The sequence below is a fragment of the Cryptosporidium parvum genome, chromosome 6 (genome assembly GCF_000165345.1).
Source record: "Cryptosporidium parvum Iowa II chromosome 6, whole genome shotgun sequence".
Classification (NCBI taxonomy): domain Eukaryota; phylum Apicomplexa; class Conoidasida; order Eucoccidiorida; family Cryptosporidiidae; genus Cryptosporidium; species Cryptosporidium parvum.
Window position 1 is genome coordinate 676,134 of NC_006985.1, and position 18,893 is coordinate 695,026.

The 18,893-nt window shown below is 35.6% G+C and overlaps 8 protein-coding genes across 8 annotated transcripts; 6 read left to right on the plus strand and 2 right to left on the minus strand.

Moving 5' to 3' along the window:
* Positions 1-136: 136 nt before the first annotated feature.
* cgd6_2940 (cullin domain containing protein) lies at positions 137-4,540 on the plus strand (the record flags this gene model as incomplete). Its single annotated transcript, XM_627642.1, has 1 exon — positions 137-4,540. The coding sequence occupies one exon, from the start codon at positions 137-139 to the stop codon at positions 4,538-4,540; it is 4,404 nt and encodes a 1,467-aa protein (XP_627642.1).
* A 984-nt stretch (positions 4,541-5,524) lies between these two features.
* cgd6_2950 (large low complexity with PFL0360c_pfal like Znfinger) lies at positions 5,525-8,341 on the plus strand (the record flags this gene model as incomplete). The annotated part of the gene is made up of 1 exon (XM_627643.1): positions 5,525-8,341. One exon carries the CDS (start codon positions 5,525-5,527, stop codon positions 8,339-8,341), a length of 2,817 nt encoding a protein of 938 aa, XP_627643.1.
* Positions 8,342-8,714: 373 nt separating this feature from the next.
* Positions 8,715-9,455, minus strand: cgd6_2960 (Bax inhibitor-1 (BI-1). integral membrane protien with 6 or more transmembrane domains; the record flags this gene model as incomplete). Its single annotated transcript, XM_627644.1, has 1 exon — positions 8,715-9,455. One exon carries the CDS (start codon positions 9,453-9,455, stop codon positions 8,715-8,717), a length of 741 nt encoding a protein of 246 aa, XP_627644.1.
* A 670-nt stretch (positions 9,456-10,125) lies between these two features.
* Positions 10,126-11,256, minus strand: cgd6_2970 (tyrosyl-tRNA synthetase (tyrosyl-tRNA ligase; TyrRS). class-I aaRS; the record flags this gene model as incomplete). Its single annotated transcript, XM_627645.1, has 1 exon — positions 10,126-11,256. The coding sequence occupies one exon, from the start codon at positions 11,254-11,256 to the stop codon at positions 10,126-10,128; it is 1,131 nt and encodes a 376-aa protein (XP_627645.1).
* Positions 11,257-11,937: 681 nt separating this feature from the next.
* cgd6_2980 (hypothetical protein with conserved cysteines as in riboflavin-binding protein precursor (RBP), contains signal peptide plus possible GPI anchor) lies at positions 11,938-12,825 on the plus strand (the record flags this gene model as incomplete). Its single annotated transcript, XM_627646.1, has 1 exon — positions 11,938-12,825. The coding sequence occupies one exon, from the start codon at positions 11,938-11,940 to the stop codon at positions 12,823-12,825; it is 888 nt and encodes a 295-aa protein (XP_627646.1).
* A 648-nt stretch (positions 12,826-13,473) lies between these two features.
* On the plus strand, positions 13,474-14,256 carry cgd6_2990 (hypothetical protein; the record flags this gene model as incomplete). The annotated part of the gene is made up of 1 exon (XM_627647.1): positions 13,474-14,256. The coding sequence occupies one exon, from the start codon at positions 13,474-13,476 to the stop codon at positions 14,254-14,256; it is 783 nt and encodes a 260-aa protein (XP_627647.1).
* Positions 14,257-14,395: 139 nt separating this feature from the next.
* Positions 14,396-15,332, plus strand: cgd6_3000 (ferredoxin-like protein Fd1, putative; the record flags this gene model as incomplete). Its single annotated transcript, XM_001388296.1, has 4 exons — positions 14,396-14,550; positions 14,628-14,673; positions 14,736-14,846; positions 15,141-15,332. Coding segments are annotated over 4 exons (504 nt in total), but the record flags the coding sequence as incomplete, so codon positions are not given.
* Positions 15,333-15,992: 660 nt separating this feature from the next.
* On the plus strand, positions 15,993-18,233 carry cgd6_3010 (poly(a)-binding protein fabm, putative; the record flags this gene model as incomplete). Its single annotated transcript, XM_001388297.1, has 1 exon — positions 15,993-18,233. The coding sequence occupies one exon, from the start codon at positions 15,993-15,995 to the stop codon at positions 18,231-18,233; it is 2,241 nt and encodes a 746-aa protein (XP_001388334.1).
* Between the last annotated feature and the right edge of the window lie 660 nt (positions 18,234-18,893).

Here is an 18,893-nt window from a genome sequence, read left to right on the forward strand (position 1 = left end):
GTAAGTTGCAAGGGGGGCTCTACCTCACCAAGTATGCGTGGGGGGTTTGGAGGCATGTAAGTAAATCAACTTGGGATGACCAAAGTCCAGAGGCCTTGAAGAAATTAAAAAAAGGTGTTTAATAATTTAATCAGTCATGATAATAGAGAACTTGCTTGCTGATGGCCTTTGTGAGTCTACTACACCAGATAATCTTTCTGAACTTTCTGAGCAAGTTTTGGAGGCATGGGCTATGGTTAGTATTTCAGCGAAAAACTTTGTAAGTGACATTAATAAAGTATTAGATGAATATTTGTATAATTCAAAGGTTTATGAAAAAGTTGAGACTTATCAGGATAATATTTTTAATGGATTCCAATCAGTTCCAAAATCTCCAGAAAGCAAATTACAGCTTGAAAGATTGGTTTCAACGTTGGAAACTCCGGAAATAACTGAGGCTTTAGAATGTATATATAGAAATGGTCTTTCAATACAAATCTTAGAAAGCTTTTTAGGTTATTCTCTGGATTACATAATCTCAAAAGAGATCACATTTTTTTGGACTACTTTGCTTTTACTTGGTGAAACAGATACAAGTGACTCAAGAATGACAAGTAATGATACAAATTCTGTAGATGGGAGTTTTGTTGAAAATAAAGATTATTCTAAGGATGGTAAGACTCTTATTCCAATGGATAGAGATATTTTATCTTTTCATAGTTGTTTGATTTTTGGATTGGTAAGATTACTTTGGAATATTGTTTTCATTCTATATGGAGCAACTTCTTTGGTTAATATTCCAAATATGGAGAGGAGTAGCTTTGTATATGATTGCCTTTCTCAAAAAGATCAAGTATTTCCTAATAATCTTGGTGAATGCCCACTTCGTAGAGTGATTTATGGTTTTATGACAAAGATTCGTTTATTATTAATAGAAAGTATTCCTTCAGACTTTGACTTAGTATTGGAAAGATATATATTTGGAATACTCACTTTTCTTTCTGAGAAGATACTTAATAATGATGAATTTTCGATAAAAAATGATATAAGTCCTATAATAATGAGAGAATATTTGTTAAAAGTTTTAATTAATGATTCTTGTGGGAATACAAAAAAAAGAATGGAGATTTGTAAGTCAAGATTAGAGAATCTTCAGCATATATATGAACACAAAGCATCCAGAGTATTGAGTTTGAATGGTTCATTTCCATCGAATTTGGATTTTGAGACTTTAGAGGTATTATTAAGTTTGATTGGTTGCTCAAATCCTAATGAGAAATGCATAGATCAGTTGAATTCAAGTTTTAGTGATAATAGATATATTGGAGAGGAAATTGTAAGACATAGAAATACTGGAGATCAAGATAATTGGGATAACAAGAAGATTCAGGAAATTCTTAGAGTAATTGCTCAAGGCCCAATTATAGAGGATTTATATAAAAATAATGGAGAGAATTCACTTGAAGAACTTTCAAGAATACATACAACATTATTGGACGAGCTGATTTGGTTAGTTTTTTGCTCTATAGAGCAAGAGAAAGAATATGTGCCTAATAAGAGTAGTCAAATAACTTTGATGACTAGAATTGGAGATCTTCCAGTTTTAATGAAATTGGTGGGATTTGAACATTTGTGGAAAAAAAGAGTGGTTTACTTGTTAAAAATGCAATCAGTAAATGCTGTGTTATTTTTAGAAGGAAGAAAGACAGAGGAAAGTAATTTGAGAATATACTCGAAATATGTTCATGAATTTATGGGCCCAATATTAATGGGTTTATTAGATGGAGGGTTTGGATATATTAAATCTCAGGATTTTGAACTTGTAGATCAAGAGAATGACAAGAGTGAAAGTTCTGGAATGGCTAATTTTCAAGTAAATAATAACATTAGTATGATTGGGAAAGAATGTGAGCCAATGAATGGTGATTTGGCATTTCAGATGATATTTGAGGAGTTTTATATGGAATACAATTGGAGTCTTAAAAGAAGAGTTATAGACCTAATTATGGAATTTCCAAGGAGTAAAAGTTCGATTCTAGACCTTTATATTACAATGAATTACTTTCCAAGCAGCAATATATTAAGAGATGTTTGGTTTTCGGAGATTTCAAGAGAGATCTTAAATTATGTGAATGGAAAATTACTTCATTTACATGTTGATACCTCTATAATTGTAGGATTTTATGTCAAATCGATAATATTTCTGCTCATGTTGGATTTCCCAAATGACAGGATGGATAAAACTTTGATCAGTTTTAGTGATGCTTTGAGGCAGAGAGGAGATACAACACTTTGTATAGTTAGTTGGATGCCATTAATGCTTGAGAATTGTTCTCCAGCATTGAGTGATTCTGAGATTATAATGCCAATAAGTTGTTCAGATGAGGGCGTATATCCTCAGTTTTCAATTTCCAACCCAAACTATAGAAATGAGTGTAGAGGTTTGTTTGAAAAGTCATTTGATCAGATTCAAGAATACTCTCATTGTTTTCATATTCCCCAGATCAAGTTGGTTTTGAGTTGGATTTCTCGAATTTATGGAAGTAACTTAACTCTTCTATATGATTATATCTATAATTTGGCTTCAAGAGTGATAGGAAGTGGACAAGAATTGGGTTTTGAATCAAATTCTGTGGATGGTACAGAAAAATGTAGTCTTATTGATGAAAATACTTGGGAAATTGATGAGAGACGCTTCCAGAAGGATGAATCAGTTTATGAAATGATAAAGCTGACAATTGGTGGAAGGAGTGGTGAAAATTTGCTAAAAGGAGGTTCAGGAAGCTCCAAATTTGGGAGCAAAGATGAGCAACAATTATTGACCAACTGTAGTATAATTCTACAGGATATAAACAGCTCAATATTAGATAATAAGGAATATAGTAAATCTAGAGAAGGATCTTTGCTTAATGCAGAATCCAAGCCAACTGTGACAGGATTTACAATTTCAAGGAATTACTGGTCAGAAGGTGTAATTAATATGGAGATAAGAGATGACACCTTTCCTTTAGCTCCAGTATTGGAAGATGAGATTAAAGAGTACAGGCAATTCTTTGAAAGAGAACATCCAGGAAGAACTTTCAATTGTTTTTGTGGATATGGAATTGGTTTAGTTGACTTAACAGCAATTGATGGGACAGTGAAAAGCAACATAGCTTTGAATTTCCTACAAATAAGTATTTACGACTATATATCAAGCAAACATCCAGAAAATGATTTGGATTATCCAGAAGGTGAATCATCAAAAGACGGATTCCTGGATTCTGATAAACTTTTAAGTTCAAATTCTATTTTGAATTGGTTTACAATCAGCCCTAAGGCTACAGATAGATCTTCTGATCGTATTAGCAAACCATTAACAGACAAGGAGGAAGTTAAGGTCACATTTATGGATATTTTGAATCATTTTAGATTGGATGAACAGACTATTCGTTGGAGTATTGAAAATATGTTATCAAGGGGGATTATTCAAATAGTTACCAAAGAGGAAGGACTTGAGTGCTTTGATATTCCACAAACCTTTAGCAACATAAAGCTTACAAGGGAGGCAGGCGGAGAAGATGAAAAAGAGCAAGGACGAGAAATGTCTGTAGCTCAGAAAGATGAAAGTTTCAGCTTAATAAAGACAACAGAAGAAGGATATGGTTCTAATATTAATGATATGACGGTTATGTTGGACTTTAATAATATGCTTAATAATAGGAACAGTAATGCCTCATTGATTGGATTAAATCGTCAAAGCAGTTCTCTTAAAAAAAACTTCACTCTTTCAAGCGTAATGGAGACTCCAAAGAGGACTCCTCATGAAAATCTAGGAGAAACATCCAGTGAGAGAGCAAGTAGGAGGGAAGAAGAGGGAACAGCCTTCGATAGTCGATATTTGTCAACTAGACGTAGTGAAATTGAGAATCAGGATAATATGCAAGAGGGCGAATATGACGAGGGTGAAGAAGAAGACGAGGATTTAAATTTGAACTTCCCAACAGGAATAATCACTACAACCATTTCCTTCAAACCTAAAGATTTAGCACAAGATACTAGGCACCAAGGTCCAACTGCAAGCCGCGATGGGCCTTCCTACTCAAAAAAAGGAGAAAACAATCCTGGGAGTTCTGCTGGAGGAGGAAGCCTTCCTCCAATGATTGCTTTTTCGGAGACATATTTGGAGAAGTACTGTTACTTTACAACGCCTTCTGTACTAGACCAGCAAGATAATGGATTAGACTCCTCTTCACCTAGCAATTCCAGATCTAACAAAGACAGAGAACACGCTAACTATGATATTATTAAAGAATGCGAGCTGCTCATTAGAGCTACACTCCAATTAAACGGTGCAATGGCTCCAGCTGTGCTATTTGCAAGAGTTAGAGCAGCAATTGCAAGTCAGGGTGAGGACAAGTTCTCCCAAAAAGACTCTGACGATCATCAGGGCTCTAAAGCATCTACAAATACTGACACACAATATACTTTGACATGGCCGCAGCATGTACAAGCTATAAATAACATGGTTGACCGAGGAGAAGTATACAACAAAGGTGGAAGATTGTTCTTAGAAAAGTAATTTTACCACACAAAAAATCCCTCATCCAATAGAAACCATGTGCTAGCCGCCCGCCAAAATTCAGGCGGGCAAGTGTGAGGGGAGTGGCGCGCATGTGGTGCGGGGTATAAGTAATATGGGGGTAACTAATAATTAATATATATATACAAATGAATAAATTGAAGTTGATACAAAAAATAAGAGTGAGCTTGAGGCGCGGGACTCGGAGGATATAAAGAATTTATGCGAGTAGAGCAGTGAATTGGGGAACCAAGACAAGTATGTATGTGTATTTACAGTATATATATAAGTAGATATACGTGCGAGATAATTAGCGGAAAGTAATTAAATAGGCGTTCAGAATTTACGCGTGAAATTTAGCTTGAGATTTTGAGGTGAGGTACATTGAAAACAAGAGTGGTGTGAGAAGTGTGGAACTTGAGATTTATACGTAAGGGTCAATAAGTGGGAATAAGTTAAATAATACAGGTATCAGGAAAGTATTATAATCTAAAGCATTAAATAAGTGTGTCAAAATTAAAATGATTATATAGAGGTAACTGGACTCCTCACAAAATTACATATAAATTTTTTGTAATTTTTCAGTATCGAAAGAATACAATTCGTTTATATATGTATATTACGAATAAAAATAAATGAACAATCAATAAACAAAAGATCAAACAGGAGTATTATAGACTCAAGAATTGGACATACAACTAGTTTACTCTGAAGGATCAATGTAATTTTAGAGTGATTAGAGGAATTTGGAATATTTAGAGAACATTTTGAAATACGAAAAGAATCGTGTGGTAAATAGAAGATTGTTCAGAAAGGTAGTAAAATCTAGTAAGTCAAGAAGGTCTTCGTCACTGCTGAACAGTCACTGGGGATTTTGCCCTGGAGCTGTTTCTCACAGTGAACGTTTCTGGACCTATAGAGTAAATACATATAGGAAAGAAGAAAATTTTTGTGTGAAATGATCATTAGGATATTCGAATACCAATGAGTTTCGAAGAAAGAATTTCAAGTGAAAATGGAGGAATCGAGATTTTGGGAGGTGCAAATCTTGTATGTGGGGTAACAGATTCTAGCCGTGGCTTAGTTTCTGTGTCAGACTTGAGTCCAAATCTCTCTGGAATAAAAGTTCAGTTTGGAGATCCCTCCCCTATTTGTGGAATTACTGGGCAGGATGCTTTGGGTGGCTTCCAATCTATCAACCAAAAGACCAAAAGCTCTGAGATAGGAACAACTTTAAATGAATCTTTTCTGGTTTCAATTTCGGAGCTCAGATACATTGTTTTGATATGTATCCGATGGAGACTTCAAAATAGCTCCGAGCTGTCTTCAAACGTAAGTACAATCTTGGGAATTGGAACTGGAAGTTCAATCGCTCCAGTAGACTCCCCTTCAACATGTGGTGAGGAGTCTATAACTCCTTCCAAGGAGTATCTAGTATCTAATATCTTTCTCTACAGATCCTGTATTAGCGATTCTCATAGAGTGGAGCTAGAATTTCAGGTTGTTAGAGATATCTTGAGGCTTATAGACCCAACAGTTGAGTCTGGAGGCCGACATTTCTCTGGAAGGCTTGTCAATAGTGCCAACAGAAACATTATCAAGGAACTTGCTGGAGGGTTGGATTCCCAGGAGGCTAATGAAATGAGAAATGCTGAGAGTGTCTTGGGTTCTCAGTTCCTTCTGAGCAAGCTTCCATTTCCCAATTACGGGACTTTTCTTGGGAAGGAGACTGCTGAGTACACAATAGGTGATATAATCAACACTACAGAACATCCAACTGGACTAAACCTGGCCAATGTTGCCAGTACTCCCTCTATATTGGGAATTCTTCTCAAGTACTTTGATGTTTCCTGGCCGAGTCATATTTTTGAAAGTCTTCTTAAGAGTGATGTGGTTGGAGGCGGACTTCAGCAACAAGAAGACAATATTAGTTCAACTGTCAAGGATTCTGGAGATGTTTCTCTTTCCTTGGGGTCTTTTACGCACGTTTTGGGCTTATGTAAGCCTTGTGTTTTTGTCAATAAGACCAATAAGAAGTGTAGAAACGGTGTACATTGTTGTTTCTGCCATTTTCAGCATAAAGAAAGGAAGAGAGGCAAGAGGTATAAGTCTTCTGCTAACTGCTCCTCGACATCTAATTCCTGTAATAACTCTGGGGCTGGAACAGGAGTATGTTTGACTTCCTCTTCAGGGCAACCGAGCCATTCAGGGGCAAACAATTCTGGAGGTATTGCAAGTAATTATGAAGAACTTGGAGGAGGTATCGGGAATACCTCAGGATTTGGAGTCACATCAAATGGGGCCGGTATACTAAATGTTGAGGGCTTCTCCAAACAGGATATATCAGCTTTAGCTGAAGATTGTCTGCGGGTTTCCTCAATATCTCCAGCATCTATAAGAGGGCCCCACAACATATTTGGATCTAATCGTTCTGAACTGTCTCAAGGGGCAGTGGGGCTTAGTTCTATTCAGCCTGCAGGTATGACAGCGGCTTCGGGATCACAATGTCTCCCAGATGTACTCTTCTCTCACCATGGATCCCAACAGCTCCAGAGGTACCCTTTGAAAGCTAATCAAGGCGCTAACAACCCTCTAACATCTTTCCAATCATCGGCCAGGAGCAATTCTGTCTTTGGAAAATCGTCTTGTCCTACAGGAAGTGAACAGCAACAGCAAATGCCAGTTAGATATCTTGTACCTCCTCCACCTCCACCTCCTTCCAAGACATCAGGTGCTCTTCAAATATTTCAGAATGAAAAGGATGTCAATTTCCGAGATAACTCAAACCCTGTTGCAACATCGACTTCGGCAGGGTTTAACCAGCTCGGGACAAATTATCAGAAGGGTAGCTCTGACAAACATTCAATGAGGATTCCTGGATTAGTGTTGGATTCATGCCCATTCCAAAGCTCCCAAGGAGCTTCTCAGTCCTTTAATGACTCATTTTTTGGAGATTTTATTGGTTATAACAAATTGATCAATGAGGCTTCGGAGATGAATAACTGGATATCAGCCAATAACCCGGAGAACTCGTCTAATGCTATAAATCAAAACTCAAAGGTATATGGCTGCTTTCAGTGGCTCGATCAGCCAGAAATTGGTGAATCCATAGTCGATGCTTGGGGAGTAGGAAATACCTTTGACTCATTTATAAAGGGAAATGGTGCCAGTACCAGCCCTCAAAACTTGAATCAATGTCTTTATGATTCTCATTCATATTCTAAAGCTGCTCAAGATTGGACCTTTGCATCATCTATCATTAAGAATTCTTCAATAAACGCTTCCAATAGTGCTTCAGAGTCATCTTTTACTGTTAATAATCATAGCAACCTAGTAAATCCAAATTCTGCGTCTTCTCTACAGATCTCCACCAGCCAGCCCTCTTCCCAGAAGCTAAGAGAGTCTATTATCGGTTCACCATTAAACCTGGAGGCCAGCAGCATTAATTTCCATGACCAGGCTCAAACTCAATCTCAAGCCCAGGTTCAGAGTAGTCAGGCTTTACCTGAACTTGCTGAGGGAGTCCCAAATAGTCATAATGACTACTTTTTGAGCTCGCCTAGTGTATTTAATTCCAATGCTACAACCTCTTCACTCCCATCATCTCTTTCAGATAACAATAATATCAATAACGGCTCTTTCATTATGCCAAGTGGAAGTGTCGTTCCTCCATTTTTAAGAGGTAACCAGGGAGCTGGAGTTTCTTCTGAATACTCTGACTGTTCTCCTTTATCCTTTTTAACAGGAGGAGGAGCAACTAACTTTGGGATGGATTTCTGTTTCCTTAACTCATGGAAGTAGGAGAGGGGTGCACCGATAATGCGACTAAGGGTTTGACACAAACATGTCGTGGATACCTAACTCCAGAATGTGCATCTTATCTGCCTAGTTCTTTAAAATAAGATGATGGGATTTCTAAAAGAGAGATAATAAAAGATCAAAGATGTAATGTTATCAGGAAAGTGGAAAAGAAGAGACTCCATGAGAGAAATAGCGGAGGAAAAGTAGAGTAAGACATGCCAGAGAAGTTGTAGGTAACGTAAATAGTGTTTTGTCTGAAATTTCGGTTAGAATGTTGACTAATGAGACAAATTGTTTTCTCTGCATAGATTAATGTGGATATCAGTATAACGATATTCTAGTCATGAAATAATAATTGTTAATAATCCGAGTTCTATTCCTTCTTTCTACGTTTTTCCTCCTCTTCTTGTTGTTTTCTGATTAGAATGACTACAATCTTAGTAAAGAGGTTGACAGCATCAAGGTAAAGCTGAATAGAGTGAAGAAGGAAATCTCTTTCACCATATGCAATAGCTTCAAGAGTCTTTTGGGTATCGTAGTAAATATAAAATGAGTAAACCATAACAAAAGCATAGGATAAAAGTGAATCAACAAATTTGGATCTTGTGAAGATATTAAAGAATGATACAAGTCCAAGATATGCAATAGTTGTGAAAATAAAAGAAGTAGTATATAGAGAAAGTCTCTTCTTAGTGAATAAAACTCCAAAAGATAGCGAAATAAAGATAATACATGTGGTTGCAAGAGCTGTGGGAATGATAACAGGATTAACAAAGTTACTAAATAGAATCAAAGGTCCAAGTCCATTACCAATTACAAAGCATAGTAACAAATAGGCTGCTAAACGTTTAATGGAAATAGAGCTCTTATTAGATGATGATGCTGTCAAATAGAATGTGACACCAATTCCAGCCAAAAGACCAACAAATGAGTTGATTCTTAACATTCCATTAATAAATGCAGTCACCCCAAATACTGTCATAAATGAACCAGCAATAATAGAGGAGTACATTTTTAACAAGTGGGTTTGCTGAATTGAAGTCAGATCTGATGAATTAAAGAAGTTTCCACTGAACTGGGACTTTCTTGAATTAGTTGCAAAGAATGATTCCATTTTTTTTTAATTTTAATTGAATCTTAGTCAATTCGAGTTGTGTGTTTGAATTTACAAAATCTAATAGAGGTTGTTCGCTATAATAAGGATAAACGACTGTATGCCTTTGTTCCTTCGCAAATTTTCTTTCTGTTTACAATTTAAAGGCAATAATTAAATAAAAATCCAACTTTCTTTGTCAGATCTTTCTTTCTTTTTGTTTTACCCTGAATCCTGGCATTTCTTAATTTTGTTTAATACCGGTATGTGAGCGTCTTGTCTACTGACTTTTAAAAATATTTATTAATGGCAGGAAAGAAATGGAATTTTGTTATTGGGCGGGAATTGTTGGAAGTGGTGGGAAAATTGGTGTGTTAGGTATGAATTACGTGTTTGAGCGGCAATTTCATGCAAGTTAGGGTTGGATGGGGGGACTAGAGGGAAGAGGGTGCGAATATGCAGTGGTTGTAGCAATACAGTGCATGCATGTGTTTACAATGAACATGTAGGGAAGAAGTGAAAAGAGAGGAGAGAAAAGGAGAGGAAAACGAGAGTAAAGAGATGAGGGGAGTGAGAAAGAGAAAGAGAGAGAGAGAGAGAGAGAGAGAGAGAGAGAGGAAAGAAAAATCATTATTAAGGATAAAAAGCTAATATAGCAGTTATTTTCAAGAGTTCAAGTATTGATGAACAATTACTTGGTGACTTTGAATGACTGAACAAGCTGTAAAAGCTCTTTGGCCCTAGGGTCAGTATTAAAATGGTCACGAATTGGTTGTAGCATAAGGTTCAAAGCGTCAGAAAGACCTTTTTTCAAATCACCAGGGTGAAGATCGCCACTAAGATAAGCCTTATGGAAATCTTCTTTATTGGTAAAGGTGATATCACCACCATACTCTTCTTTTCTAGAAACATGGAAATGACCGAATTTGGGGAATACTAGAGTATTAATATATTCAATGCATGGATTTCCTTCAATAATGCCTGGAGGACAGAAAGCCTTTTTAATTTTTTTAACAACAGCTTCAGGAGTATCTTCAACAAATATTGCAGAAGAAGTGTCAGATTTTGACATTTTTTCTTGTCCTTCAAGTAACCCAGGAAGCATCTTATGGGAAAGGATTACAGGTTTATGTTTGATTCCAGCTGCATCACAGTATTCTCTAGCAAGCATGTTAACTTTTCTTTGATCCATACCTAACTGGCAAATATCTGCCTTGAGTTGGAATATATCAGCACATTGCATGCATGGATAAAATACTGAAGCACACGGTTGTTCATCATTTTCTTGTCTTCCCATAATTTGGCAACATCTTTTAATTCTAGTAATATTAAACTTTCTAGAAATATCAAAAACTCTTAACCAATACTCATTAGAATCTTCCCCATTAATAAAATCAGATGCCCAAACAAATCTTACATTTGTCATATCCATTCCTGCAGCCTTCCATATGTGAACGAAATATTCACCAACAATCTTAATTTTTTCAAGATCACCACCCATCTTATTATTGAGCAGAGCAAACCAATCTGCTACGTAGAATACAAAAACGCATCCGCATTCAGTTAACTTATTTACATTAATAGTCTTTAATATACATTGAGCAATATGCATTCTTCCTGAAGGTTCAAATCCATCATAACAAATTGGATGTTCTTTTCTCTTTAATAATTCCAACAATTCTGCTTCTTGAATACATTCTTCACCAACTGATAAACATAACTTATGTCTTTCCTCCAAAGTTAACTTTGATCTTTTCAATGGCTCTTCACTTCCTTTCAAAATGTATTTGGGGATAGTTTCAGTACAACTATTAGATGACATATTTCCAACAAGTTCTTTATGAGAAGTTTATTTTTCTTTTTCTTGAAGAATCTTTCTCCCTTTAAACCTCTTTTTCAGTCCTAAATGATCTTTTCCAGTCTAAACTATTTAAAAGAACTTTGAGCGCCAAAGACACACTAATTATTTGCCCTATAATAACTTGAGTCATGAATTCAGAACTTCTAGAATTACTTTTTTTGGCATATTTCCTCCTTTAAGTCGTTCAAAGTGTGTTTTAGTACACTCTAAAGCTATGAGTAGTGTTTATAGGAAGGAAAAAGAAGGAAAAATGGTAAAATTTGTTAGCATGTAATATTTAAATTCTAAAAATTAAAGATATAATCGAAGTAACTAGAGCCTAAAGATAGAAACAAATAAATAATTTAAAATTTAGATAACTATTTAGATTGCAAAATGCGAATTATGAATATTTATTTTAAAAAAAGAAAATAAAGTCAAAAAGAAAAGCAGTAATTTCCCACTGCGTATTTTCATTCATTTTTACATTATTATATACCAGCATGAGACGAAATGAGCGGGAAAATCTCCGGGCCATAAAATACTAAAATAAATTGAAGGAAAAGAATCAATTTGAAGGAGGAAGAAGGAAGAGCAAATCTTCTCAATGAATTAGTTCAAGTATAATGGAAATAGTATTAAATCACTTAATACATACAGGCAATGCAAAAGTCATTGTCTATACATAAGCATAAGATGGTGTTAAAGTTATTATTAACATCACTTTTGGGATTATTAAATATTATTGTGTGGGCCAATGGAGAAGAGCGAGAACCATTTTGTTTGGAGATTTACGACAATAAAAATGATGAAAAGCATCTCCCATACTATTTCTTGAACGAGTTCCCAATCTGTAAAGAGCATGAAAGACGAACTTGCTGTAAAAAAAGTCATTCTGAGGCAATTTCAAGACTTTTCTCAACATTAGTAGCAAGATCATCCCTTTCTACCAGATGTTCAAACTTTTACCAAAAGTCTTTATGTTCATACTGTGATGCAGATATAGGTGTTGGAAAAAAAGTTATACAGAAATCCCCAATCCTTTGTCAATCTTACTGTAACCTATGGTATGATGCTTGCTACGAAGATTACTTTGATAATATACAAAACTCCTATATACGAAATATTGAAGATATATCTTTTATTCGATTAAATCTTATTCCCTGTACGGATTCATCAGCTATTTGTTCCCCTTTACATGCAATTACATTAGACCCTACAGAGTTTTGTTCCTTAAATGGGTTCTCCACTCATCAAGATTTTCATTCATCATCAGGGCCTGCAAGTCTCACTGAGTACAATACAGAATGTTTTAATGGTATTCCGGCAGCTTCGGTTCTTAAACCTGGAATTAGACAAAAGACCCAAAGTTACAAATATAAAAGATCGCAGTATAGTAAAAAGCCAAAGGCTAAAAACAAATTTTATCAAATTATTCAGGATCATATTAACGTTTTCTTGGAAAACGTTAAGGTTCCTTTACCTGTTATTGTCTTTATTTCTATCATTTCGATTTGGATTATTAACCAAGTCATAAACTTTTTTATCTAGCTTTATACTTAAGCCCGTATACATTTAGAAAATTCCCATTATATATCTTTATTTATCTAATCTTTCTCATTTATTTATTTCTTGACTTCTATAGGTTTACTTTGAATAATTCAATCCTCCGATATATTTCTACGCCACGCAATTTGGCGGTAAGAACATGCACGCATGCACTTGCAAATTTTGCAAACGGTAATATTTTCTATGTATACAAATGGTACAAATAGAAAAGTGAGTAACCTGTTGAGATATATTTGAATTAAAATATTTGAGGTCGAGAATAGAGTTTTATCTGGAAATTTAATATTTTGAGCAACAGTTTACTAAATGTTTTATGTTGGTTTTCACATTCCTAAAGCGGTAATTTTATAATTTCCAGTGAGAATGCTCAGAAATGGATGCTGTGGTATGTGGGGAGGGAATGACGAAAAGCTTAAGGGAATATATGCAAAAGACAATACATATATTTCGAAAAAAAATAATTATAATTAAATGTAAAGGTATCAATATAATAACATGTAACGGTAAATTATTGCCATTTTTAAGTAAACAAACTTCTCTATTTTCAATACCTAAATTTAAACCATAAATCCATGTAATTATAGGGATTGCTTATGATAAAAACGTTAATCACTATAAAACATAACAAGGATGAAAGATATTAAAAAAGTCGCTGAAACCATTAAATTATTGGTTGCATATAGGGAAAAAAGTGTGAGAATATTTGGGGATGGACTTGACTTAAGAGCTCCAATTCAGCCATTATTTCCAACCAAAGCTGAGAACATTTCTGGAACAGAGAATTCTATATCCAGATCAAGCTTAGAATCAAGGACCATTACAACTGATGCTGCTGATTTGTTGAATGAGCTTGCAGCAATGCACTACGAATGGGCATTGGATAACTATGCAAAGGTAAGAACTAGAGACCATCAGGAACAGCAGAAAAAATGCTCAGCTATCCAAAAGGAGGAAATAGCAGCTCCAAGCCCATATTTGAGCTACTTATCTAGCCAATACGATGGAATTGACAGTCCAATCGTGGGTGAGATACTTGAAAATAAGCACGGATATATTGTAATGGAATGTATTCTACTACTACTTAACCAAAACAATTCTATTGAGTATGGTACAGAGCATTTTAAAAAGTATGCAAGTTTAATGCTTCTTTTAAGTGATATACTTAGATGCATGAAGAGACAAAAATCTTTGCATTGCGATACAATGGACTTCCATGTACTAGTGGATATTTTATTCAGAGAAATGGTTATCATGAGAGACTCTGGTTTTGCACTATTCGAGTACGTTTCATGCCTAAATATAGTTATCAAATGTATTGCTTCAACAAAGGAAAAGTATAGATGGGGTGAGGCTACTTCCCTTCTTTCAGTTACAGAATCTCTGATTGAAGGGTTTGGGGTTTCATCTCAATGAGTAGTTTGGAATTGTACAAGAAAATTACTGGCAAATTTTTTTTACGTCATAAAAATGCCCATAGCATTTAAACAAATTGTTTAATTACTATCACAAATGTTCCCGCCAATGCTCACAGAATATATTTAAAATTTGGTAAATGGTAAATAATTTGATTTGGAGGATCAGCAGGCCAATCTCCTCGAGAGTTTTCTCTGCCATACCATATTTTAGTAAGAGAACGCTTTTTCTGTCTTTTAAACGCTTCTTTCACTCAGATCCAGAACTATGGACCAAAGATGTTCATCCGAAGATGTAAGTTAATCTATTCTAGACTTAAGAAATTATAATTAAAGTTCAACTTTTTAATTCACCATTAATTGGATCCTTAGAGAACTTTCGTTTATATTGAGAGATGGTGAGAAGAAAGTTTTTAATGTAAGTTTAGAGATCTATATCTTTTATAAATACTTTAACCATTTAACTTTGCTATAACTCAGGCTCCAAAGAATATTTCTTTACTAGAAGCTGCTCAGCATGAAGAACTAGACATAGAAGGAGCATGCGAAGCATCTTTAGCATGTAGCACATGTCATGTCATTTTGGACAAAGTAAGTTTATTGAATAGATTAACTGGGGACGAGGAAAAAAAAAGGAAACGGAACAAACTATCGGTCTAATTTCGATGTGAAGTTCCAAATAAATAACATAAAGATCTTCCTAATATAAAGACCCAAAAATTCACAATTCATTTGCAAAAGGGGGATAACTATAAAAGCAAACATCTATTCTTCCTCAGATGCGCACAAACTAGAACTTGTCCATGAGACTTGCATCTTAACTTTGTGCTCTCATACCCTTAAAGGCCTCGCACTTATCCTTATTTTTCACTCTTTAATCCATAGGAAATTTATGATGAACTAGAACCGCCATCAGAGAGAGAAGAGGATATGCTGGATATGGCACCGCAAGTTTGCGAAACTTCAAGATTAGCATGTCAAATCAAAGTCGACGAAAGACTGACAAAGGGTAACATTCATCTTCCTAACATGACACGAAATTTCTATGTCGATGGATTTAAACCATCACCACACTAAGGCGGGAAGTTTTGGCGCCGAGCCACTTTGTATGCCGATACTTTTCCGTCTCTAATATATTTGGGAAGTTTAAGGTCGTGAAGAAAGAAAGGTTAGGAATAAAGATTATTTAATTACATAAGATCCCGCAAGGTAGACACGTATCCAAAGTAAATTTTAAGTCAGATTTGACAGGCAAGTATATTGTAAATAATGGTATTTGCGGATAACAATGACTTGTAAATCCACTAATACAGGCCCAGTTAATTTGGCGCTAAATGGTTAATTAGATTTAGTGAATTAATCAGAATGATTACGTCTAAAATAAGTGGAGCGTTATACGTAAAATGATTTAAGCACTATAAAGTAATTGAAATTAAAGTAAGAATAAGTAACGATGCACCAACGGCGACAGGAAAATATGTCCAGTAGAAATGAAGGTAATAAATGAATAGTATTTTAATAGTATGATAATAAGGTCTAATGAGGTAATAGAGAGAAAAGGCTCCAGTCAAGAATAACATTGTAAATTTAAAGAAAAAATTCAAAAGGCTGTTTTTAGTCAAAAAAAAAAAAAAATAAAAAAAAGACCATTGGTTGCAATTATAGTGACAAAGGGTCGCCCTATAGTTCTAGCCAAACAAATACATCAGATTTTTGTGAAGAAGGCCTATTGGAAAGATGACAAGTAATAATAACGTAGTACCGGTTAGTGCCTCCCTTTATGTGGGTGATTTGGATGCAGATGTGACTGAGACAATGTTATATGAAATATTTAATAGTGTTGCAGTTGTATCATCAGTACGTATTTGTAGAGACGCTCTTACAAGAAGAAGCTTGGGTTATGCTTATGTCAATTACAATAGTGTAGCGGATGCTGAGAGAGCTCTAGATACTCTTAATTTCACATGCATCCGTGGCCGTCCATGCAGAATTATGTGGTGCTTACGCGACCCAGCATCCAGAAGAAACAACGATGGAAATGTATTTGTAAAGAATTTGGATAAGTCGATTGATAATAAGACATTATTCGATACTTTTAGTCTATTTGGAAATATTATGTCATGTAAAATCGCTACCGATGTTGAGGGTAAGTCTTTGGGATATGGTTTTATCCATTTCGAACATGCAGACAGTGCTAAAGAAGCTATTTCTAGGCTAAATGGGGCTGTATTGGGAGATCGCCCAATTTATGTCGGAAAGTTCCAGAAGAAGGCTGAACGCTTTTCTGAAAAAGATAAGACATTCACTAATGTCTATGTTAAACATATCCCTAAGAGTTGGACTGAAGATCTTCTATACAAGATATTTGGAGTATATGGTAAAATTAGCTCATTGGTCCTGCAATCCGACTCTAAAGGTAGACCTTTTGGTTTTGTGAACTTTGAAAACCCCGATTCCGCTAAGGCTGCAGTTGCTGCCTTACACAATGCTTTAGTTACTCCAGTAGGGGTTGAGTTGGACTCTACAGCAGAGACTCCAGTTGATAACGAGGCTGGAGCTGATTCTGAGACATCATCCAAGCAAGAATCTGGAGAAGCTTCTAATAAAAAACAAACTGCATCTGGCGAAGCATCAAAGGATTCTTCAGGAACATCAAACGAGGAATCTGCACAGAATGAGGATGGATCAGCTGACAAGAATGTTTCAGCTGATGTACAACCAAATAGACTATATGTTTCTAGAGCACAAAAAAAGAATGAACGTCAGGTGGTCTTGAAGTCTCAACACGAAGCTGTAAAGGAGAGCCACCAAAGATACCAAGGTGTAAATCTTTATGTAAAGAATTTGGCAGATTCAATCAATGAGGAGGACCTCCGTTCTATGTTTGAACCATTTGGAACAGTATCTTCCGTAAGCATTAAGACTGATGAATCAGGTGTCTCAAGAGGATTTGGGTTTGTTTCATTCCTCTCCCCTGATGAAGCTACAAAGGCTATTACTGAGATGCACCTTAAGCTTGTGCGCGGAAAGCCACTGTATGTAGGCCTTCACGAACGTAAAGAACAAAGAGCACTACGTCTTCAGCAGCGTATTAGAGGGGGTGCAGTCCCTCCAGTTTTAAGACCCGGAGCAATTCCCCCAGGCCCTCCAGGAGTACATGGAGCTCCCATGCAATTTGGTGTACCACCACAAATGTACTTTATTCCTGGAAATCCAAATGTGGCAGCAACTGCTATGCCACATGGAAGAGCGATGGTTACAGGAGGTTTCCCTAATCAAAATGCAATGAATAATCCATGGAGGCCAAATCCAACAAGAATGCCATACACTGCAGGAGGTGTGCCTCCTCAAATGACAGGCGGTCCTCAAATGACAGCCTATAATGGCAACGTTATCCAACAAAATGGAGTATCTCCAAACGGAGCTGCTAATGCTACCGGGTCTGTCCAAAATGGAGTCACCGGTAATGCAGTTACAGGAGTTCAAGGTGCTCAAAATAACAGAACTGGAGGAAATAACCAGAGAATTCATAATAGACATGTTCAAGGTAATGGGCAAGGAGGAAGGCCGGGCTCCCATGGTCATCAAGTTCAGCAAATGCAAAAGCAAGGATTCAAATTTCCACAAAACGTTAAGGGATCTGAAATGCAGCGCGTGGATATGATGCAAAATAGACAAATGGATTCATCAAACGGCGCACTTGTTCAGAATCCATTAATCCCTCAACCAGATGTTCCTCTAACTGCTGCTACCTTGGCAGCTGCATCCCCTAGCATGCAGAAACAATTACTTGGAGAGAGACTTTTCCCAATTATTGCCCAATTCCAACCAGAATTGGCAGGAAAGATCACCGGGATGATGCTTGAAATGGATAACAATGAATTATTAGAACTTTTGAGTTCTGATATTGAAATCAAAAACAAGGTAGATGAGGCCATGGTCGTACTTGAACGTGCTCAGCAACAAATTAGCACGTAAATCTAGAGATTCTGAGTCTTTTTTTTTGCTACTAGAAGTGTTATAACACTAGATTTTTTTTTATTTCTACGCTTGTTTTAACTTTTTCCATTGCTTTTCTAAATTAGTGTAATACAAATCTTGATTGCTTCTAGAATCAATGTGTAAATTTCTCTCTTCACTCCTTTATATGCGTTTCGAATGGTTTTTACCACTATTGTTATTAATGCAACTACTACTACTACTGATCCCGGTTCATCAAGAGTTTGAAACAATGTCTTTAATCATTATCGTCACATTAAATAAACATTACTTTATATATAGAGAGCGCGCACATGCATGTAAAATTTCAAGTGCATGCAAATTGTCAAAATCTGTGAAAGTTAACTAATAAGAAAGAAAACATATCCTAATTAAAATTTACTTAATCTAGATACACAGCCTAATCCAATTCACTGCAACTTTTTAATTAAACAAATACACTCATTAATTTTTTTTTTTTTTTTTTTGCTACTAAAAATAAAACCATTATTTTTCTTAAATTCATCATTACTAATGTGTCCACATAAATTGACAAATGCAATTATAAAAATTACATGATGTTGGCGCCCAACACGTAATCTAAATTAAAAAAATGGGGAAATATAAGTAATTAATGCTAAATAGATAGAGGGGAAATTA